Source organism: Solanum dulcamara, chromosome 10 (assembly GCF_947179165.1).
Source record: "Solanum dulcamara chromosome 10, daSolDulc1.2, whole genome shotgun sequence".
Taxonomy (NCBI): domain Eukaryota; kingdom Viridiplantae; phylum Streptophyta; class Magnoliopsida; order Solanales; family Solanaceae; genus Solanum; species Solanum dulcamara.
The window spans coordinates 7134703-7159644 of record NC_077246.1 but is presented as its reverse complement, the minus strand read 5'-3'; the positions used below and the strand labels follow the sequence as shown (position 1 = coordinate 7159644).

Below are 24942 nucleotides of genomic sequence, written 5' to 3'. Positions count from 1 at the left end.
CAATATAAACTAAAAGAAGATGATTAAACAAAAAATTGTGTATTTTATGTTATCGATATATCTCCATGTGGCATTTTTAAAAATAAAATAAAAAATATTTTTACCTTTTTAATTTCTCTAATTTTTAATTTATCTTTTCTGGGGTCAATTTGTAAAAATAATTGTAACGACCAATTATTTTGAGAATTAGGATTCCTTTCACCTAAAAAGATATTTCTCATATGTTTAAAATGTGATTTAAGACTGTCAACAAAATGAATAAAATGAGCTCGGAATTGAAATTGAGAAATTTACATAAATGAACTATATTAAGAAAATATTTACCATTTATAGCAATAATAAATTTTTTTCACTGAACACTTATAATACAATTTTAATACATATTAGCGAAAATAATTAATAAAACTCATATAATACAAATTTTATTCATGGATAATAATTTATAAAACTCATATAATACAAATTTTATTCATGAATAAACAAAACATAACTATATTTGCTGTAAACTAATTAATTTATTGTATATATTTAAAATTATCCCTAATATATATGTATTGGTAATTTTCCTTAAATATGATTTGTGATTGATAAGTTTTATAATTGTTTAACTATTTGTTCCAACCATTAATAAGTTGCTCCACTATTACGTTATTCGTTCTAATAACAAATCAGTTGACCAACAACTAAACACAATTGTCGAACAACTTCAGTAGTTGTTGAGACAACTTCTATAATCATCTAACTATTTCTTCAAACAACTACGGAACAACTTCTGTGAATTGAGTCTCTTCAATCACTTGTTGAATCTTAATAATCTTCTGCAAACATTTGTTGTTTTGTATGGTAACATAAAGATAAATGGAAGGGGGGGGGGGGTTGACTTCTCTCTGCTACGTACAACAAACACTTGAATAGAAGAACATAAAGGGGGCAGGAAAACTAAAAAGAAAATGGTGCAATCTACACAAAAGCTGCTATGAGCATTAGAGTTCCCAAGAGTCTAGCAACAATTGTACTGGCTAAGTGCCAAACACAATCAGAACAACCACCATCTCCTTCGTCCATGCTTTTTCTGCACATAAAGTTAATATATTCTTAAAGTGACTGCTTTCGGATGACAAAAAATGACAAGTGAAGGGCACAATTTACGAGAAATCAAAAATATAAAAGATCAATGATTTTAGAAAACAACAGCTTAGCCTTAATTCCAATCAAGTTAGGGTCAGTTATATGAATCCCTACTTATTTGGGCATCCAATATAACAGTAATGCCGAGATTTAGTCAACAATAATGCCAAGGTTAAGCCAACTCAAAATTGAGATTCAAAAGAAGAGATTGTTCCTCATTGTAATCACAGGAAATATTTTATTCATGTATAAAATTAATAAGACATTTGGTTGACAATTTAGAAACATGCATAATTAATACATATATAAGTTATGAAGAAATCTATGTATTATTTTACGCAAGATAGAAGATGGAATAACTAATACATGGATAACTAATTATTGCATAACTAATACTTGTATAAAATAATACATAGATTCCCTCATAATTAATCCCTACATTACTAATACATGCATAACTCTAACCAACTACCAAACGACCCTTTGTGCACACTATTGTCTGAATGCAAACTTTTCTAAAGCAAAGCTTCACCCATGAAGCGATAATACCCTTGATTTGCATCACTTCATCGCTTTAAGCTACAAAGCGGTGGCACTTCATCGTTAAGCAACAAAGCGGTGGCTTTTAATGACAACACTGCTTAGCACCATCTACTTATTGTTGGAAAAGTAACAAGAGTAATGGAGTAGCATGTTTGGCCAAGCTTTTGGGAGGTCAAAAATGTTTATTTTAAATAAAGTGAGGTGTTTGGACAATCTTTTGGGAGATTTGGACAATCTTTTGGGAGAAAACAAGTGTTTTTATAGAGTACCAGAAACTATTCTTTCAGAAGCTAAAAAAAAATCCCAAAAATACTTTTTTGAAAAACACTTTTGAGAAAATACACTTAAAAACACTTTTAAAAAGTTTGATCAAACACTAATTATTGCTCAAAAGTGCAATTGATTAGTCAAACACAAACGGCTTCTCCCAAAAATACTTTTTTGAAAGCATTTTTGAAAAAAACATTTTTCAAAATAAGTTGATTTTAGAAACTTGGCCAAGCAAGCCATAAATGTGAGAAGTGACCACTACAGATTTTTAAGTAATCCTAAAACCAATCCCCTGATGGATTTGTAGATGAAGCATATTAATCAACTTAATGTTTGAAGATACAGTCCAATTTAAATTTTTGCATTCATGTGTAGCACCAAATGAAGTGCTAGTCAATTTGCATTCATGTGTAGCACCAAATGAAGTGCTGGTGTATACTTCTTCCATTATTGCAAACCGATCTTTAAAAGCATTACTTCCAGTGTCTTAAGGAAATCTGAATCTGAAGTGATTGTTTGGTGGGATAGGACACTGTTACCATCACACTTATCAAGTCAACTTATTTATTTTGTTAATGCGTCATGCATTTCAGGCTTTTCTTTACTTGATTTCACTTCAATCTAAAAAAAACCAACAAATATAAACAGATCCATTTATTTCCCGAAGAGACAAAAGTACCTTTTGATCCTGATTCCTTTCTGATTCCATAACAATAGGTTGAGGAAGTACAGTATTGTCGATATTCTGAATGTATGGTCGGACCTTCTCCTCCAACATTTTGTTAAGCTGAGATATAAACAGATGATCACAGAGGAGAACATATCAGCAACTAATATCAGTAATATAGATGTTTATTTGCCCGACAAAAGATATAGGGAAAATATATGAAATAATTGTTAGTTCAATCAAATTGTAGACACCAACTACCCACACGAAAAATATGGATCAAGATGCATGCTTCAGATGCCAGAGAAAGGTACCACACATACAGCATTGTCAGTCATCTGCATTCCAGAGATATGACTTTAAAGGACTGCGTGTCTAGAACGCTCTTAAAATTGTTTTCATGAAGTTCAAGAATCTACATATTACAGATAATAACTTTGAAGGAGATAGTCAAGACTTTTGCTTGAATATCATTTAGTTAAGGTGCCAATTCATAATATATTGCACCACAAGTTGTCTTGGAGTTTGTCACACACTTAAAACTTTTGAATACTTTCCTAGAAGAAGAAATAAGTTGAACAGCAGAAATATTACATTCCTGGAAATGAAGTCATTCAATCTGAGGCAAAAGAAACATTGATTATCAGGAAAATGCTTAACCAGTTCAAACTTGAAAGCACATACTAGCAGGCACAAGAATGAAAATTTGTACTTCAGTAAAGTCGCTATGTAAAACATTGACACTTTACAAGGTCAGCAAAAAACCAAAGCAAACAGTGGGTATAAAAAATTCAGAAGCCACATATATCTAATATTGATCTTTGAAAAAAAAATATATGAAACTGGAGCCATACATCTAATTTGTTTTTTTGCGTGCTTCTGTGATTGAACAAGACATCAAATTCTATCCTAGCAATTTTACCAGTAAAATCATTAGGGAAACAAGAGTGTCCATGTTTATGGGAGAAGGCTAAATTTGTGCAGATGAACAGGGTGAAAAAATAATCAGAAACCCATGACATTTTTTCCCCTTCATATCTAGACGAACAGCAAGTATGCCTTAGTCTTAAACAAGTTGGGGTCGGTTATATAAATCCTCAGTAACCATGTTTCTCCATTTAAATTCATTCCAGTCCGAAATTGAACAAAATAAAAATAGAAAATATTAGAAGTTCTCTCTACTTTCTACTGACATTTCAGGAAAAAAAATCTCTGATAGACCAACCTTTTCTTCTCTCCACTTCGCTTCCCACTGAGCATCCAGCATCTTTTCAGAAATTTCTCTCTGTGCATTAAGAAGAACTGTCATCTCATAGAGTTTTTTGGGGTCTTTCAGGTCCTTTTCACTCCAAGAAGATGCGTTTAATGGAAGTTTCAACTCCTGCAAATAATTGTATTACCCCATATGAATAAGGAAAAAAAACCAATAATGATAGAAGAGCAAGAGAGAATTTCCTGACAAATCAAGAACACGCTAACCTTCCAAATTAATCACTTAAAACTATTGACCCGGAGGAAATTTAAATACACACTTAAGACAGCCAACAGAAGCAGAACTTTCCCGTCTTTTGCTAGCTTCTTTAAGGGGACTTTGTTGCAAAAACAAGCCATCTAATGTACAAAGGTTATTCACAATAACTCCAAGATAAAATTCTAACATATTTCCAAAAATTAGCAGGCATTTAAACAAGAATATAACCAGAAATAGTAGAAAAGTCTAGCAAAGATAAAACACACCCCCCAATTTTGAGGACGTGGCGGAGGGTCAAGCTTCATGACTTCTGCCTCCAGAGCTTTCTTGGCCTTGAAGTAAGGGATGTTCTTCACAATAACAGGATCTTCCCTAGCTCGGACTGGATCAATAGAGACCAAGGCCTGTAAGATAATATAGTCAAGAAAGTTGATCTGGATATTATTGAGACATATTTACCACAAAAAAATGTCATACTTCTTGCAAATACTCCCATCCAGGTTTTCTCTTGGCCACCACATCTCGAAGTTGATCATATTGCATAGATTCCTGGAATGCAACAAGACAACATAAGCTATCAGCGAAATCTGGCTCCCAAGTGTTCTAGACTTCCAGATTGTGTGAAACCCTCAAATAGGTAAAAGATGAAATAAAAAAAGGCAATCTATGTCATCTGTTATTTTTCATAAAAAGAGATGCCAGTGAATTTAGTTTGGATCGATTGGATCTATATGTTGTCTTTTGTCAATATATTTTACTTGTTAAAATGCTAATTTCTAACAAGAAGACAACTTCAGAACTTCATTATAATCATAGGCGAAAACTGAAAAGTCATCTTCTTCAATGAGTTTAACAGTCAAAATAGTTTTTTCTCTGAATGTCACTGCCAATTGTATAAGACTCGTATAGTGAGATTCCGCCATAGATAAAAGAACTTTGATAATGCAGATTGAAGAGAATTATGATACATTAATCCTTAAAGAAGGGAAGAGGACGAGAAAAACAGCAGACGTCAATAGAACACCTCATTACTTAACACTGAGTGGTGGATGTTTGTAAATAGAGCTGAATGGAGCAAACGGGTTCCTGACTTACTGTATCCAAACCCAGCAATAGGATAAGGCTGACTAGTGACTTAAGTTGAAACTCTACCACAGTTAATCTTTGCATAAGAAATTTGAGATAAAATAATCATCTGAATAGAACATATATGATTACGAAACATGAACATCTTTGCCATTGACGGAGCCATGAACTTTTAACAAAGAGTCAAAAAATGAAAAAAAAAATTATCTACTTTTTCCACTACACTGGATACTTTTTTTCCCAGGGATTCAAAAAAATTATACATACGCAGAAATATTGCTTATATCCTATTAGGGCAGCCCGATGCACTTAAGCTCCCGCTATGCGCAGGATCCGGGAAAGGGCCCGACCACAAGGGTCTATTGTACGCAGCCTTACCTTGCATTTCTGCCAGAGGTTGTTTTCAAGGCTTGAACCCGTGACCTCCTATTGCATAGAGTAATTTTTGGATAAAAGAGATTCAATTTACAAAAACTGGACTCCTTCTTTACGCGTGGTTCCGCCACTGTTCCTTACCAATATATCATTGTTCAATTTTTACCAGAGTGAACTTAGATGAGGTTCAATTTTTACCAGAGTGAACTTAGATGAGGTTCAATTTTTACCAGAGTGAACTTAGATGAGGCATGTTTCCACAGAAAGAAAAAGAATATGACAACAACAACAACAACAACCCAGTGAAATCCCACAACATGGGGTCTGGGGAGGGTAGAATGTACGCAGACCTTACTCCTACCAAGGTAGGACGGCTGTTTCCTGGAGACCCTCGGCTCAGTAAAAGCATAAATGCATAAAAAAAAATGTTAGATAAGAATAGAAAATTAAAAGCTTTATGAGAAAAACAACAAACAAATAACGAATAGATGACAAATAAATACAAATAAATAAAGACTAATAACAAATAACGATTAAATAAATAATGAAAACGTCACAGGTAAAATTGAGTAATCAAAGCATAAAAAGTAATAAATAATAACAGAAATAACAGAAATCAGAAGTCAAAGCGCAAGAGATCGTAATGCACTACTACACCTATGAATAGAGAAGAATAACGAGACTATGAACTAGCCTTCTATCCTAATGTGGGTCCTCCACACCCTCCTATCTAAGGTCATGTCCTCCGTAAGCTGTAACTGCGTCATGTCCTGTCTAATCACCTCTCCCCAATACTTCTTCGGCCTACCCCTACCTCTTCTGTAACCATCCATGGCCAGCCTCTCACACCTCCGCACTGGGGCATCTGTGTCTCTCCTCTTCACATGTCCATACCATCTCAGTCGTATTTCCCGCATTTTGTCTTCCACCGAGGCCACTCCTACCTTGTCCCGAATAGCCTCATTTCTAATCCTGTCGCTCTTGGTGTGCCCACACATCCATCTCAGCATTCTCATCTCAGCAACTTTCATCTTTTGAATGTGAGAAGTCTTAACTGGCCAACACTCCGCCCCATACAGCATAGCCGGTCTAACCACCACTTTGTAGAACTTGCCCTTAAATTTTGGTGGCACATTCTTGTCACACATCATTGAAAATCAAACAGCACAAAATTGAGCTCCGACGTTCAATTATGTGGCAGAGTTTGAATAGGAACGGAGTTTAAGAAAGAGAGGAAGATCTTATAAACCTATGATCACAATCAAGTTACAACATCTAAGATTTGTGTGGTTATAAGGCTTTTGAAGCCTGTGGTTTTAAACATTTCATAACATATGTGTGGCTATAAAATCTTCTCATTAAGGGTAAAATTGGAAGTATAACTTCAATCGTTTCCTAATTTAGAAAGTTGTCATTCTTTTAGGAAACAGGTTTTAAACATTTCATAACATGTGTGGCTATAAAATCTTCTCATTAAGGGTAAAATTGGAAGTATAACTTCAATCGTTTCCTAATTTAGAAAGTTGTCATTCTTTTAGGAAACAAACTAAAACGAAACGTTGCCACAGAAACTAGAATGGAGGGAATAGCATTACCACAGGGCGTAGGTATGTAGCTCCATGTACAACTCCTAGATTCACATACTAGATGATGAACTCTCTTGATGTTTAAGCTGATTCCAAAATATACTTTTGAGCATTAAAAAAGGAAACCAAATGAAATGACATGATTTGAACTTGGGAGATTTTGAGAAGATTTCATAGATTACTTTCAACCTTATTGCTAAGTTCAGAAATTTCCAGTGAATACTTGTGGACAAACTTCATTCCACCATTAGAGTGAATTGCATCTCAAGTTTTTGTTAGTAATAGAAATAAATTGAGTTTTGTGTTATCTCTTCCAATCTTGCAAACTTTTTTTTAGCATTAGGGATATAGGAAGCCAGACGAAGAAAATAGAAAAGGTCTACTTCAGATTTTGGCAGGACTAATTGGTTACTTAGAAATTCTCTGGTGCAATACCAGGAGGAGCAGCATTAGGAAGTAGAATTCAATTATGAGTTTCTTCCTTTTATTTGAGCATCTCATCCTTTACTGATGTGAGTTACTTCCATATTTATCAAAGTTAAACAGGCTGCTAATCAGTTCAAGTTTGTTTCTGGTGTGTGCACTTGAAATAGGGTGAGAATATTTATCTGATTAATATAGAGTTTGCCTCTTCTTTTTGTTTCGTGTTTCAATGTGAGCAATAATAGAGTTCAAAATTTACAGACATTTAAGCCTGTATTATGGGCTCAGTAAAAGGCTCAACATTCTCAAAATAACAAAGCAATTATGAATCATAAGGAAAAAAGCAGTTTTTGATAACCAGAAGATAAAGTAAACCTTGTATTGCCACCAAATCTTCTTCTTGACATCATCATCATATTCAAATCCACCCACAATCTGAGGCAAGGTAAGCAACCAAAATGCAGCAATGCTGGGGTCCTTCATACTATCAACAATATGCTGCAACAGTAAATAATAGGGAAAATGATAACGCGCAAAGTTGTAAGGGGCTTCTTATACTTGACTCTTTTTATAGAAAATATTTGAGAAGTGACACAGATACAATACAACAACAACAACAACAACAACAACCCAGTGAAATCCCACAACATGGGGTCTGGGGAGGGTAGAATGTACGCAGACCTTACTCCTACCAAGGTAGGACGGTTGTTTCCTAGAGACCCTCGGCTCAGTAAAAGCATAAATGCATAAATGCATAAGAATAGGAAATTAAAAGCTTTATGAGAAAAACAACAAACAAATAACGAATAGATAACAAATAAATACAAATAAATAAATACAAATAACAAATAACGATTAAATAAATAATGATAGCGTCACAGGTTCAATAGAGTAATCAAAGCATAGAAAGTAATAAATAATAACATAAATAACAGAAATCAGAATTCACAGCGCAAGAGATCGTAATGCACTACTACGCCTATGAATAGAGAAGAAAAACAAGACTATGAACTAGCATTCTACCCTAATCTGGTGAATAGGATGATCACTAACAGCTATTGGGAAATTGGCAATGAAGACAAATTGAGACTTTTCTCTCCCAAGTTTGGCTTGTCATATAAAAGGAAAGTAGCTAGAAAGAAGAAACAAATTTCCTTTGAACCCAGTTTCAAAATAAAAAATAGGAAGGAAATCAACTCTTCTTTATTTTACCATCCTTTTCCCACCTCCCGACAGCATGAGAATCTTTCTTCTCATCCTTTGACATATTGACCAAAAAATATATAAATCAAGCAATGATGTATGAGATGCAAGAGAAGCCCCCACCCCCATATTATAGTAAGCAGTAACCCATTGCGACAAAATAGAAACAGGGATGACATAGCACTAGCCTCGTAAGGATAATCCATCTTTCTCATGATATTATAAGCTTTCCAAGGAGGCTCCATAATCTGTAACATTGAAAGATAACACAGACATGAGAATAACTATAAGTAAATCAAAATTGAAAGAAAAGGAGGAAAATAAATTCTCCCTAGAGTTGAAATCCATGGCATCAAGAATCCAAATGGGAAAAAAGGACATTATCTAGCTCTCATTTTATTTGCCCTTCCTCTTTTCCATACTCAGAGTGTAGAAAACTATTCCTGGTTCACTAGATTCTTAGGTTTTCCCCATGGATGCATTTTTGTGACTTGTTGCTGACTACTTCCTCTTGTTTACAGATACCTATATTTTTCCATACTCCATTTCAACGGCGTTAATCAATATAGTGGAACAGATTTATGCCCAGAGAAACCTTTTAAATGAACAACTATCACTGGAAAGAAATTAAGCAGAGACGCTGCTTCTTTTTTTTTGAGAAGGTTAACTGGTATTATAAACAAAGAAGTAATCAATAGTGTGCTCCTGTAGTAATTACATCAAAAGTATATAGGGACCGGCAGAAAAGATCTATCACCTAGTCCCTCACAAACTATCTAAAAATAGGGTAATCTCCCCGGGGTCCTTAGGTACAGTATGGATACACCAAAAGTATAAGGTTGCTAAACAGTTCATTTTTAGGCTTTGGAAGGGAATACTCTTGTTCTCAAAACATTTCTGATTTCTCTCCCTCCAAATTGTCCACTAGATGTAGGCAGGGACAATCTTCCATATCTCCTTGTGTCCTGACTAATTCCCATTCCTATTCCAACATGCTAGGACTTCTGCAGTGTTCCTTGGCATAGACGCTGCTTCTTGTTCATACATTGTTACATTATTTAGAGGCAGATAAAATGGATGAGAGAAACAAGTTGAATATTTTGTCAAGATAAACACTCCATTTATGGAAGCAGAGGTTGCGGGTTTTCACAGTCACTAAGTCTTAGTATGAGTAAGAAAGGGTTATGACTAGAATTCTAAACAGTGTCAGACATATTATCAAAATATCACATTGTTTCTACAAAATGACTAGAAAATGAAAAGATAAGGAAGTTGCATTTAATAAATTTTGAGAAGTAAAATTCACTGCCATTAAAATTCTTCTTCCTTTTTTTTTTTTAATAACGGTAGCATCCGGGCCAGCTTCTACACCGCGACTATTCCGACGGATACCTCTCACAAGAATAGTACCTGATAACTCAGTCTGTCAAGGATTGGGAAGATGGGGGAAAAAGCATATAGTGTTTTTTGCCTCTATGGGAATTTGAACTACAGTTTTAAGGTTTGCAGTTTGCCACTTCATTGACCACTAAGCCGCTGCAGTTATAATTCTAAAATGGTACCCAATATATTAGCATGATGTAAGAAAATAATTCTCAATGGTAAATATATTAGCATAATTAAAAAAATAATTCTCAGTGGTTTTTAAACAATAGAAAAGAAAACGGAACAAAGAACAGGAAAGACCGGATAGAACTCACATCATCTGCAGATATCCTTATTTGCAGCTTGTCTTTGCATTCCGGGCATTTCATCACACCCTGCAGAATAAGTGGTATCATTAGCAACAGCCATTGCTAAAGTTTCAAAAAGTTTGGAGAACAGTTCTTACTTAAGAGTTAAGACCAGGCATAGGTGAATATGAAAGATCACTGTGAAGCATAATGACTGCATCCATCTTTAACACAATTGACACAAATCCAAGTAAACAAAATAATGAAGCTGGTGAGTGCAAGAAAGAAATAAAGTTCTTAACTCATAACATACTAGATGAAATGTAAGCATCATTCAAATTCATTGATATAGTATCAAAACAGCCTCTTTTTAACAAGATACTGAATAATGGGATAGCTCCAAGTCTACTCAGGTGTGCTAGATTTTCATCGTGCATATTCGAGGTGATATCAAAGCTCAAATCAGGCTACAGATAAAGGCTAGTTCTAGGTTATCTGAAAACTATCTCCATGAGCTAGGGCTATGGATTCCTCTAGTTCTAGGTTATCTGAAACCTATCTTCATGAGCTAGGGCTATGATTCTTTTGCAGGATTCAACCTATTTACCTAAGTGATTGAACTTAGGTGCTTAAATTCGTCTTCGAAGTCAACATCTAACGGAAAAATATTACCTTTTACCTAGTAGAAGCATGGTTAAATACAGTTTAAATCAAATGAAAACAGTGTTATCATAGGTGAAAAGCACAAAAAAGCTTTAAGGTCCCTTGGATATTTAAGCGCAAAGTGCAAATAAAGCGTAAAGACAATATACAATAATATATGTGTAGTCAAAGACAAATAATTCTAAGCATGAATAACAAATCAATGGACAAAGAAATTAAGATAAAGTGAAATATCAATTGTTTAGTGTTGCCTCTTCAGGATAACACTCATTGGTAGGGAGAAGTATGCCTTGGAGCCTCGATGACGACAATAAAGCCCACTAAGCGAGGCAAAGTGCTCAGTGTGTTTTGTGCCTCATTTCAGGGCTTTTGCGAGCTTCAGGCGAGCCTTTGACAACACTGAATGAAAATACATTTACATGTCACATAACTAACATGAGCCAAGTTGATTTCTGGTTAGGCTTGGCTATACTTATTCAATAAGCCCTATTCTCAACTTGGCTTGCCATAACGAATGAAACTCTATTTTCTTTACTTTAGCATTTGGGATAGTTTCTCAAGCCAAAAAACTACCAGAATGACTTACTCAGTTCATTTCAGCCCCTAAGCTATATTATGAAAATTGAAAAACTTCCCAAAACAGTTCTTACCGATCCATCACAACTGGGGCAATCTTTAGATGGCAGTGGCAAGTGAAGGTCCACTGTGGAAGGAAGGTGCACCAACTCAGCTCTGTTATCAGCTATCGCATCAGCAATGGATTCAGCTGTTGCCTTTTCTCCCCTGTAGCAGTAGTTTGGAAGCTTTAAATAGACATAAATATTCAGTGTGTTTGACATTATCTTCCTGTCCCTAGAGTATTTTTTGTTTTTTTACAACTACGATGATTAATAACATAAAACAAGAAGAAGGTGGCTTGGTACACCAACATGATGATGGTGACGCCTTGATGAGCTACCAACTGCAATTACACGAGCTACTGTCACTGCCGAATCCGAGATAAAAAAGCTGAAGACTAGAATATGCTGTTAACAGTCACATAGGACGGGGAAGAAGAAGGGGTAATAGCACCTTGGTGTATCTTTTAAGAGTATGCAATTTAGAATATGACAAAGACCACAATATTATTCTAGAAATTGGATTAATACATAAAATGTGAAGAAGATGTTCATTTTAACAGCAAGAGCACAAGTCTATCAATGATTACCTACCTTTTCAATGTATAGTTTTTCACTTGGTAATGCACCTTGCCTGAACCTTTGCACATTGTGCATTGCAATGCCTGCCATCCACTGCATGTCCGGCAGTCCCTGCAGTTAATGAATCAAGCATCTTATTTCAACTACATATGTCATCACCTTCCATATCAAGCCGTGTCAGTTGACTATAAATTTGAAAAGCATTTCAGCTTCCCCTCAGTAGGGATAAATAAGATGCTCTCTGGCTTTCACTTCAATTTGTGATTACCACATCAGCTTTTGCACAAGGACATCGAGACCACCAATGAACACAGAAAACAAATGTCTGATATCTTTCAAGCTCATAGTCAATTGTAAAGTAAAACATGAATTGGCACACCAAACTTATGAAAGAACGTGAGCATCCAAACCTATTCCTTAAGGTAATGGATGGAGTGGCCCCAATACCTTTATAAATCTTTTGATGCCCTTTTATATACAATGGGCATGAATCAGCAAAAAACAAAACTTTTGACATGGACAATTTATCAATTTCATTATTTCTAATATAAGACATTTCAACTTCAGGAATATAAATTCTAAATTTGACCCATTTTCTCATCAACTTCAGGAATATAAATTCTAAATTTGACCCATTTTCACATTGAACGAAAAGTAAGAAATAAATCAGATTGAGCTGAGACTATAAGGGCACCTCTGGCTGATCACCTTCTTTCCTAGCTCCATTGCAATGTCATAAGTACCCAGAGTAGCCACCACCTGCAGTAAAACCACCAAATATCTCTGTTAGGAGAAACCTTCATTGAACAAACATTTTCAGCTTAAAAGTCCTTGTACTAATTTCAGGCCACGACCTCTCTTACATATTAACAAATACTTGAAGACTCAGAGCCTGTTTGGATTGGCTTTTAGCTTTTGACTTATAAGACAAAAGCCAAAAGTTAGAAATTCTAACTTATGACATTTGGGTTATTTTTACCATTTTGGTTTAAAACTAAGTGCTTATAAGAACCTTTTTTATTTACCCAAACACTCCAAAAGTGCTTATGCGTTGTTTTGGCTTAAAAACACTTAAAATAAGCCAATCCAAATGGGCACTCTGTCCATGGAATACTGAAAAACACTTCCTATTCATGGGCTCCTAGTGATATATGAACAAACATTTAAAGACACAATTCTGAAAAACGCAAAAAAAAAAGAAGTAAACTCTCCAATTCATGGCCTCACAGTTGACATATGAGCGAACCAGTTGAATACCCAATTCAGAAATTAAAAAAGAAAAGAAAACGACAACTAGATTTCCCCATTCATAGCCTCTCAGTGACATATGAACAAACATATAACGCCCCAGTTCAGAAAACACTGACAATTCACTTCCCCATTCGAGGCCCCTTCAAAGAGACACATGAACATACATTTGAAGACCCACTTCAGAAATTCTAACAAGTAGACTGTGCCATTCATGGTCTCTCAACGACCCATTTCAGAAATGCAGACAATTATGGCTCTCCAGTTACGGAAAAGAAAGTGTGGTGAGCTTACAGTGACATATGAACAACTAATTAACACCCCAGTTCATAAAACACCGACAATTGGCTCCCCCATTCAAGGCCTTTCAGTGAAACATGAACGTAAATCTGTTGACCCAGTTCAGAAATGTTAACAAATAGACTGTCCCATTCATGGTCTCTCAATAACATATGAACAAACATTTAACGACCCAGTTCAGGAAACACTGACAATTAGCTTTCCCATTCGAGGCCTTTTCAGTGAAACATGAACATAAACTTGCAGACCCAGTTCAGAAATTCAAACAAACAGACTGTCCCATTTACAGCCTCTCAGTGACATATAAACAAACACATAACAACCCATTAAGTAAAAAAAACGCTGGCAGTTCAATAAAGTGCGGTGGGCTTACAAAGATGGTAGAATAAGACAGCTTAGAGATGAATTCAGGTACACCAAAACCCCTCGGGGCGGAGCCGGCGATGTCATAAGCAAGCGTAATAGGTGAGAGAACAAGCTTTATTGGAAATTCGAATATGTCAATGAGTTGCTGTCCATAGCGGCTAGTGAAGTATTTGTACTGAAGGTCAGTGAATTGCTTCAAATTCTTTAGTAACCGATCGGTACCTCGAGACATTGCTGGAACATTCAACTAGTTGAAAAGGAAGAAGAAGATGAAAAGGATAAAGTGGGAGATAGACGTATTTCAAGCTGGGTTGGTTGTATAGGGATAGGATTTGGGGTTGGGTCGTGTAGTTTTTAGATTTTGGTTTGTATTTTTTAGTAGGAGAACTTACGTAAATCACGCTAAACTACACTTCAATTTGTAATATTACATATTTAGCATATTTTTATATGAACGGATATATTAAGATACGCTCAAATACATGTGGATATATGAGATTAAAATTAAGTGTAATTTATTTTAGATATATTGTATCCAAAGTGTATTCGCATGTATTTGAAATACATAACAAATCTTACTCGCTACTCTCGTATATATCTGAGTTTGGTCTAGATACATTGTATCCAAATTGTATTCGCATATATTTGAAATACATAACAAATCCCGCTCGCTACTCTCACATATATCTGATATCTCAAATACTCATGTGAATCACGTTATATACATATAGATACATGTATTTAGTATGATTCGCATATTTCAGGGAAACATACGAATCTCACTCGCCTCCTTCCCTATCTCGCGCGCCTCTCTCTTATTTTAGTGTATCTGGTAGAAAAATACATGTATCTAAGTGTATCTTCCTCAATATGTGATAGGAACTATTAATTAGTAGTGAGATACATGATATTTTTAAAAGTATATATAATAATAGTAAATATGGTAGTAAAGTATATGTAATTATGTAGTTTTTCCTTTTTATTTTCTCACTTTCTTAGATGCTAGCATCAAAGAAAAACTACATAATATATACAAACATTTCTATTATGTGTATACAAACATACTATTTTTCTCTATAGTTTGAAATAATTACATATTATCTCACTTGTTAATAATTTCATACTAGATTACAAATCAGATACATCTAAATATATGTACTTTTTGCTATCAGATACACTAAAATATGAAGAGAGGCGAGTAAGATAGTCTATATATCACAAATACAAGTGAATCACATTAATATATGCATCTATGATATCATATATATTTCAGATACATTCTGAAATACGAATACATAAAGAGAGAGGTGGTCGAAATAGGACAAAGGTGTGCGAGATAGTTAGATACATGTGAATCCACTTAAATATAATGTATTTGGAATAAATTACATTTAATTTTGATTATATATATTCGAGATATATGTAACTGGACACGCCAAATACATGTATTCAAAATCCTAACAAAATTCGTAATATTAAAAATTCACATGAAGAAAAAAAAGTATTTTACTTCTAAAATAATGAGATTTGTGTTCTTTACTAAATAAAGTGAAAGGTAAGTTAATAACAAAAAATAAAAGTAAGAATTTCAGTGGGCACATGTTATGTTTTATTTTGTATGAATATTGAGTATGGGCACATGTTATGTTTTATTTTGTATGAATATTGAGTATTATGTAATTTTGAAGTAAACAATTGTGCTTCGTTTTTGCTGATTTTGCTTCTGTTCGTAGACACACATGTTTCAACTTTGAGGCAATAGTTAAAAGCTCCCTTTAATTTAGGCGTTGTCACGAGACTCGTTCTTCGGGATAGAAAAAGAAAAATTCCTAAATGGATTTTTATTTTTTTTCATAACAAAGTCATTATTTTCGGTTGGCATAGAAGTCCCTCGCGTGGGCGTTTGGGGAAGAACGGCGAAGTCCATCCGAACCTTCCAATGAAGAATAAGAGGAGAGCAAAGCTGGAGAGAAACAATAACAAGCTCACCATGGAAGAGGGAACTCCAATTACCGATTGACCCTGGGAGTGAAGAATCTAGGTTCGACGAGCTCTTATTCACCCCTCCTGCCTTTTCAATCAATCTCAGACCGCTCAGTGCCGCTAACCATAAAGATCGAAGAGGCCAGAGTGACAAAGGCTATAATTAGCACTAGGGGTGGTCATGGTTCGATTTGGGTCGGTTATTGATTAAAACCATAACCAAACCAATTTAATCGATTTTTAAATGTCTAAAACCATAACCAAACCAAGTAAAATAATAATCACCGATTTGGTTATTGTCGATTTGGTTCGGTTTGGTTCGATTTTTCGGTTTATGACTAGCCCGGACAATTCAAATATTCTCTCTCCACATTCTTCAAATTTCTTATGAAGCTCTTTTTTCCTCACGGGCCACAAGGGCGAACTTTGCTGCATATTGAGGGAAAGACATGCTGATGACAAATCAAGTGGACCAAACTTGTAACGCAGTTTAGATTTAAAAGAACAAGTCAATCAGAGGTTCCAAAATACAAACAACTTTGTCCATTAAAATGAAAAAATTACATATTTAAACTAAACTAACTAGAGAATCCATAATATAATCAATTTTATCTTTAATTAAATTATAAAAATTAATAATTAAAAGGTATAAAATATCTTTAATTATTTATGAAAAGCTAATATTATACATATAAATAATTATAAATTTTATGTATATAATTATCGATTTGGTTCGGTTATTTATTCGGTTATTTTTTACTATAACCATAACCAAACCAAATATTATCGGTTTTTCAAATTTAAAACCAAACCAAACCACATGTCGGTTTTTTTATTCGGTTTGGTTAAATTTTTGATTTGATTTTGGTTTTAACCAAAACTATGAACAGCCCTAATTAACACAGTATAGGGTGGGATGCTTGTGAAAAGCTGGTTTGGATATGAGTAATTCCTAAAAAAAAAGGCAAAGTCCGATATTTTGATGGAAAATGGGAAATCCTTGAGCGAACTGTTATCCTTAATTGGATGAAACAGTGGTTGACTTAGCTTTGACATTTTTTATTGAATGCATATTTAAATTACAAAAAAGTTTAATTATCTATTTAAATATGATTTTTTGAAACTATTTACCTCCTAAACTAGGAGAAGTCTTCGAGGGTATTTGGATAAGTTTATTATTAGATGATTTTGGCATTTAAACACTTTTTAATTTTAAGAGGTGTTTGGTTTAGTTTAGCCTTAAAAAGGCCAAAAAAAAGACCAAAAATCAAAAGCTACCTACTTTTGGCTTTTGATTTTTTAAGTCATTTAAATTTTTTTTATTCAAACACTCTCTCATTACCTCTTCAAACATGAATTTTTGAAACTATTTAACCACCCTCCTAAATATGCCACATGACACAAAAAAGTACTCTATCACTTTTCTTTTTGTTCAATTCCAAAATGAAATGACACATTCTCTATTTAATAAAAATTGATTTTTTAAATTTTTTATTTTACCTCTAAATTTTAATGAAATGATTTATAGCCACACAAATATTTCTGATTTATTTTAGACCATATATTTTTTAAACTTTATATCAAATCAAATTACATCATATAAATAAAAATGAAGATTAATTTTTTATTAAATTTTACCATCCGATCAATTTCCTTTTATCAAGTTGGATTGTTAGACTAAGAACTTTAAAATTCCAAAGTAACTTAGCTAAGTAGAAAAGTTCGTTAAAGATTTGGAAAGTTGAATTTGTAGTTTATTTTTTTTCTAATTAAATTTTATTAAGTAATCAAAAGATTTGAAATATATATATATATATATATATATATATATATATATATATATATATAGAGAGAGAGAGAGAGAGAGAGAGAGAGAGAGACTTGTATTGTATGTATGACAATATTTTATAAAAAAGACTTGAATAAAGGCTTAGATTTTATTAAAATAAAAAAGAATTTTATGAATCATATTACAAATATCAGAAGAGCAATCAGATTATAAGAAGGTTTCTATTTGAACTAGGCCTCAATTATAATATTTTTATTTGTATTGTCCTATAATTTTTTTTTCAAACTCTCGTATTATTTGGGCGGAAACAGTCTTACGAACTGACAATGATACTTGTTGGTTCAATGCATCTATGTCGGCATCACTATTATATTCAATTATTAAATTTAATTATGCTTTTTGTTGGAAAGTTAACTTTGTTAGCGCATAATTTCCTTGCTCAGCGTTGATCGAATCTCTAATCAAAAGTGATATCTCCAACTTGTCTGCTGTCAATAAATATTTGTGATCTCCGATTTAAAATTCTATTGTACTAAAAGCGACCTCCAAAGTCGTTGGTGAAGTTTGAATAGTTAGCACATCTCGAACTTTCTTGGTGAGTCTTGAAAATGTATTGCCATGAATCTTTAAAAGTTAAGAATTACCTTCCTCGTTCATAATATATTTTTCAAAATCACATTGGTTAGAAGAATCAAGTATATACTAAAACTATCTTCTCTAGCCTTAGAACTTTGAAGAACATCTAATTGTTCATTTCTTTCCATTAATCTTATACATTAGTTTAGCTTGCGCTTTTATGCTATTTTTACACACATTTAAATTTGGGACTTCATGTGGTTTAATTTCTAATTTTTCAGAAATCCTCTCACTCATTATTTTAGCACCTCGTAATTTATATTTAAGGTTAAATTGAATATCAGTTAAAAAAGTATTTCTTAAATTTCTCAATTATATACTCAATAGCCGATTTAAATTTTTAAAATTTTTTATATTCGACAAACTGACATGTAATAATACAAATATCTAATAAAACGGAAAGAATAATTGGATAATAAATTCCAGAAATTATTTTTGTAACTTGATAAATTTTAAATTTTTAATAAGTTTGTTTACTTCCTCTCAATCACTTTTACTAATTTGATCAAATAGGTCAGCATTATCGACATTAAAAATTATTTATGTAGGCTTTTGATAATCACAAACAACTACAAGCATTTCATATAAAGAAGGGAGTAGAATTTTTATACTCACTTCATTCTAAAATAGTTTTTACATGGGTTTGCTTCAATTTGACTAATGTTTAAAGAAATTAGATTAAAGTAATTTAATATTTTGAAGTTAAAGTTTAGATTTCAAAAATTATATGAAAAATAACGTAAATTATAATTTTTTTTCATATTAATATGATGAAAATATATATGTTAAAGTGTTGATCAAAGCGTACATTTTTTGTCCCTCAAAAAGAAAACTGTGACATTTTGAAATGGAGGAAGTATATAAAAAATATATTTTGCTATTTTTTAAAAATGAAATTGAACATTTGAATTGCAAAATTACCAAAAGGATGATTTCTATAAATAAAAGCACTTCAATTTTTGTATTGAAAAAGCTAACTTGATTTTAAATAGTGCAGATTGAATTTAGTGCAGGATCTCTTAATTTTTGTTGATAAGAAAAAAGACGTAATTGATTTTGTTTTTGTATTTGCAGCATCATATGTGCTAACATAATGCTTAAAAGTTAAAATGAGTGTGCGATATACAATTAAGAATTGACATAAATTCTTATTCTATTGTGATATTATATTTACAGTACCGAAAGGAGTTTTATTTTATATATCGATGAAAATGTGATCATCGATCAGAAGATGAACAAATCTATTCATTGCAATAACAAACATTTTTTTTCATCTATTATTTTATTTGTTTTACGCCTTTTATTTTCTATTTTGTTCTTCTTTATTTATTGTGTTTGTGAATGAAAAAGATTGATAATTCCTTCATATTCAAAATTTATTAAATGAACCAAACGACCCTTGAGGGCTTGACTGACTTTTTAAACGAACCAAATCAAATCTTAATATGATTACTTTTTTATAACGTGAATGCTACATATAAAAACAGAAAAATATAGCTTATAAGCTCTTTTCTTGATTAATTTTGTGAGTTGCACACAAAATTAGTAGCACGGAGACAAATAAGTTTGGTTTGGCTTGGCTTTTATGTAAGAAGGACTGAACAAATATATGAGTATAGCGAAATTATAATTACATGAGATATGTGACAATATTATCTTTTAAATTTAAATGGAGTGAAATATTCTTAAAAGATACTGATTTTTTAACAATGATTTGCTTTTTGTTAATTTTAATATTTTAAAAAAATTAAAAATTGCAAGTTCTATAAAGTAGTCATTCAAGTGCCCAAAGTGCGGACAAATTTAAATTAAATCACAAGTTTCATAAAGTAGTCATCTTCAACAGCGCAAAGCGTGAGCAAATTTCATAGTATTTAATAATTATATAAAAATATTATAAATTACAATTTTTTGATATTAATATGCTGAAAAATATATCTTATTTTAATGAAAATTGATATCGTCCGCTCCATTACCACCGTCCAAGTCCATCGCCGTCGTCACGACTCACTCACACCACAGTCCATCGCCGTAGTCAGTTGTCACGTACATATTCACTTGTCGTCGTCGACCGCTCTCGTCTCTCACACTCACAAGCAGAACTGAGAGACCTCGTCGCCTCGGTCCATCATCGACGCTCAGTGACTCAGCGGGTCAGACCACCGCTTTTCTGTCCAAGTTCCAACACTGAAACACTGAACAGTCCAAGTAATTTTTTTTCTCTTTTTGCTTTTTGATGGAATTTTTGAGATTACATAGATATGGAAACAATGTCACACACAAGGCCACATATTGCAGAAACCAGAAAGTGCCACATTTGATTATTTATCTGCTCGTTAGTGCTGTCTTGTAGCTCGGCTCGATTGTTTGAATGTTCACTATCTTTTCATTTCTGCCCAGTGTAATCTCACGAAACCAAAAAACCGAATGGAAATTGTGAAAACCGAGCTGAACTGAATTTATGTCAGTTCAGTTTCGGTTAACATTTTCACCAACGGAAAACCGAGAAACCAAACCGAACAGACCGAATGCAGAGCCTAGTAGTCACCCTTCTTTCAACAAAAAAAATGTTACTTGTTAGCTCTTTTCTTTATTTAATATTGTATTGAAAATCCATACTTGTTATTGATTTAGTTTGGTAGTTGTTGTCTAATTTGTTACTTAACTTAGTAGTTGTAGCCTTGAGGTCACTGTTAACTATAGTAGACTTGTAGCCACCTTACTCTAATCCTGAATACTGATGTCTACTCTCTTCCAGAAATGTATTCACCAAATGAACATCCTCCCACAGACTCACTTGCAGAAAACAATCTTCAGGTTCATAGCAATACTACTTTATCCAATTTCCACTTCTTTTTTTTTGTAAATATTTTTTTTAGAGAATGTAACTGCTTTTGGGTGTTTGCTCCTGTGGAAATTCACAGCCATTCTTCGTGCTACACAAGGCATCAAAGTCTTCAGAGTCTACTGCAATATCTCTTGGAAAACCCTCCAAAATAAGACTTGACTCTTCACCAAAAGTATCATTAAACAATGAACACAAGAGTGAGAACCTGAAAATGGAAGCTTTCCAGTGTGTATGGTCAAAAATTGAATCCAAGATTAAGGTTCTTCTTTTCCATTTTTGTTTCCTGAAATGTTATTGATATTTTTTTTAGTCCAATTGAGTGTAAATTAAGTGATGCTAAATTGCCTGATGTTTGAGAATTGAATTTAGGATGTCTTGAGGAGTATAAATGCTGACGTGTTTGATGAGATAGGACGATGGGTTCGTGAATCTTTTAATGAAATTTGTTCGTGTAGAGGGCCTGTTGATCCATCAAAGTCAAGTCTTCCATACCCTTTTGTTCATAATGGTGGTTTAGTTAAGAAGCTCTTCACTGCTCTGGTCTTCACCAGTAAGTTCATCTTTCATTTCTTTTAGATGTTTAGATTGCAAATATGAAAGTATGCCGATGGTAACCAATATCTGAAATCTTCTATTTTGTTTTCTAAAAAGATTTCTTATCTTAATTCCTCCCATAAATTTGTCGTGTTTCTTTCCAAGAATTTTGTTCAATTGTGTGAATTATGACCAGACCATCTAACCCTGATTTCCAATGCCCAACTTTACCTGCACTGTTCTGGTGGATAACAGTTGACTGTTGATAATATTTTATCAATGGCTAGTGGTTCACTCGTGTTGATCAGTACATCTTGGATTATTTGCAGAGAATATTGAAACTGTCGATGACATATTAACGTTTGCTGAGCTTGGTTTAAACTTGAAATCTCGTGGATGCTATGTGGCCAATATTTCCTCCTTGGATTTTTCTACCAAGAATGGCATTGGGGGCTGTCTCAGAGCGTTTCTGAGACAATTGCTTATTGTTGACATTGAAGTAAGTAGACAATTTAAGTCTATAATTATGCACATATTTAAGTAGAACTAAGTCTTGTGTGACATCTTTATTGTTATTCACTATCATTCTTGTTTTTGATTCTAAGGCAGCTGATGTTTCACTCTTAGCATCATGGTATAGTGAACATGGCAAGTATGAGAAACCAGTGGTTGTAATTATTGAGGATCTAGAGAGGTGTTCTGGGGTTCTATTATCAGATTTCATCAATATGTTAAGGTACTGTCATATATTGTCAGTGCATCTCCTTTTTACACCATAGCTATCTACTTTTCAAGCATAATTATAACTATTATTTAGGTAGACTAGTGACCAATAGCTAAAGAAAGTGAAAGAAGCCAAGAGAGCGCTGCTTTACGTTTGATCCTATGTACCCATAGAATGCTATGCGTTCTCCACTTTCGGATCTCGCAAAGAGAGAACGTGTTTTTTCCTTCTGTTTTTTTCAAGCATAATTAAAGCAACAGATTCTCGGAACTTCTTCAAGATGATGTATTTTACAATTTTTATTATGGAAAATATTTGCCCCTCTACTTTCAAATATTATTCATATTTACCCTCCGTTTCACTATTGAAATATAATTTTCCCTACCGTTATGCTTTGGGCCAAATATACCCCTTATCTGTTAAATGTCCGGGTCCCAGCCTTAAAATAGACACGTGGATTTTGAGATTTATTTTAAGGACCCAGATCATTTTGCCCCATCCTGCTTTTGTTTTCTAGTTAAAATTTTGTTACTAGAATCTGGTTTCTGCAGGTATGTTGTTAGAATTTTGTTACTGAATTTTGGGAACTTTGGAGATCTGATTCGAATTTTGTGAAAGTTTTGTTGGTTGCTGCCTGTAAGGTTTCTCTTTCAGTATTTGCTTTGGCTACTGTAGATTTGTTTAAAATGACGGATAACAAGTTTGATGTTACCGAAATAGTCCTTGCCGTGTCCAAAATTACAGAACATAGACTATATGGTTCTAACTATTTGGAACTTAGACTTTAGTTACCAATTTCCAAAAAAATATTTGGGATGAAGTAAGAGTGTAAGTCTATTGGGTTTATTTTAGTTTTGGAAATATGACCATTTGGTTGAATAACGCCTTCAAATGAAACTAAGGAGGCGTTTGGATCTGCTTTCTTAAAGTAGCTTATAAGCTAAGAGCTGGTTTTTTCTAAGGCGAAAAGCGCACAAAAGCTCTAAAGTCCGTTGGGGCTTAAAGCGCAAATAAAGTGTAGGCTTTAATGAAAAAAGGCGCAAAGGGAAAAAAATACAAATATATATGTTTAGTCCAAGACTAATAATTATAAACCTGAATGACAAATATATGACCAAAGAAATTGAATCTTGATGACGTCACTAAAGCACACATAAAGCAAGGCGAAACGCTCAACACATTTTGAGCCTCTCTTCGGGGCTTAAGCGCACTTAGAGTGCGCATTTGACGACACTGCTAAGAGCTAAAAGCCATAAGTTGGTCCTACCCAACTTTTTTGGCTTTTAGCTTATTTTTGTTCTTTTTTGGCCTAAAAGTAAGTGCTTAAAAGCACTTTGTCTTTCCCAAACACCAAAAATAAAAAAAGGTTAAAAGCCAAAAGCTACTTAAAATAAGCGAAAATAACTTTTAAACATTTTTTGTAGTGTTTGGGTAAAATAATAAAGTGCTTATAAGCACTTGTTTTTAAGCTAAAAAGACAAAAGCTATAAGCCAAAAGCCCATCCAAACAGGCTTTAAAATAAACATAGATGAGAGATAATGCATGATTACAACAACAACAACATACCCAGTGAAATCTCACTAAATCCTATTGATAGTTAAGTTGGTTGACTACGCATTGTGAATTTGTCAAAGGATTAATGGATTATTTGGAGTTTTTATATTCTAACAAAGGGAATATGTGGTCTCCCTTTTGAATTTGAGACGGCTAAATATCAAATTCTTTCTAGCTCCAAGATTACCTCTCTCAAGGATGTCTTTAGTACGTGAGATAGTACTTCATTCCAAGTTTAACTCAGACGTAGCTCCCTTCTTTTTTTTGGGGTGTGAAGCAGTGTCAAACCAAAATACCCAACAAGCATTAGCTCTCCCTGAAAAGGAGGTGATCCAGCCGCACCTTCCAGTACGTCTACCTTGTTACGACTTCACTCCAGTCACTAGCCCTGCCTTCGGCATCCCCTCTTTGCGGTTAAGGTAACGACTTCGGGCTGGCCACATAATATTTTTGTTGTCAAAGGAGGAGGAAATAATATAGGAAGAAGGTACGACCACAACGAAGGAGGAATTAAAACTATAAAATCTAGCAGTGACGTTTGTAATCATTACCACAAGTCAAGCTGTTGGAAGCGTAATTGTAAGAAGTGTCTAATCACAATCAGTGTTATCAAAAGCAAAAGCGCAAAAAACTCTAAGGCCCGTTGGGGAGCGCAAATAAAGTGTGAGCTTT

At 33.6% G+C, this 24942-nt stretch overlaps 2 protein-coding genes across 6 annotated transcripts in view; one reads left to right on the top strand and one right to left on the bottom strand.

Annotated features, from left to right (window-relative positions):
• Nucleotides 1-759: 759 nt before the first annotated feature.
• Nucleotides 760-14562, bottom strand: LOC129870315 (uncharacterized). The gene is made up of 12 exons (XM_055945049.1): nt 14209-14562; nt 12982-13046; nt 12300-12398; nt 11739-11871; nt 10453-10512; nt 8941-9000; nt 7925-8047; nt 4557-4628; nt 4346-4483; nt 3834-3989; nt 2621-2728; nt 760-1072 (listed from the first exon to the last, which is right to left on the bottom strand). The coding sequence occupies exons 1-12, from the start codon at nt 14431-14433 to the stop codon at nt 1037-1039; spliced, it is 1275 nt and encodes a 424-aa protein (XP_055801024.1). The 5' UTR covers nt 14434-14562; the 3' UTR covers nt 760-1036.
• Nucleotides 14563-20542: 5980 nt separating this feature from the next.
• Nucleotides 20543-24942, top strand: part of LOC129869987 (origin of replication complex subunit 3) — a 29961-nt gene continuing 25561 nt past the window's right edge. For all 5 annotated transcript variants that reach the window (XR_008762012.1, XR_008762015.1, XR_008762013.1 and 2 more), the window contains exons 1-6: nt 20543-20817; nt 21368-21426; nt 21534-21716; nt 21827-22007; nt 22321-22490; nt 22597-22727. Coding sequence is in view for 1 of the 5 variants with exons in the window: in XM_055944536.1 (XP_055800511.1) it covers nt 21370-21426; nt 21534-21716; nt 21827-22007; nt 22321-22490; nt 22597-22727 (722 nt within the window). In the remaining 4 variants the exon portion in view is untranslated. The remainder of the gene's footprint in view (nt 20818-21367; nt 21427-21533; nt 21717-21826; nt 22008-22320; nt 22491-22596; nt 22728-24942) is intronic.

Coding starts and splice junctions, on each gene's coding strand:
- LOC129870315 (XM_055945049.1), bottom strand. CDS start 14,433: ATGTCTCGAGGTACCGATCGGTTACTAAAGAATTTGAAGCAATTCACT. Junction 4,484..4,556: donor GATGGGAGTATTTGCAAGAA/GTATGACATTTT, acceptor ATTATCTTACAG/GCCTTGGTCTCTATTGATCC. Junction 1,073..2,620: donor AAAGGAATCAGGATCAAAAG/GTACTTTTGTCT, acceptor CTTTATGTGCAG/AAAAAGCATGGACGAAGGAG.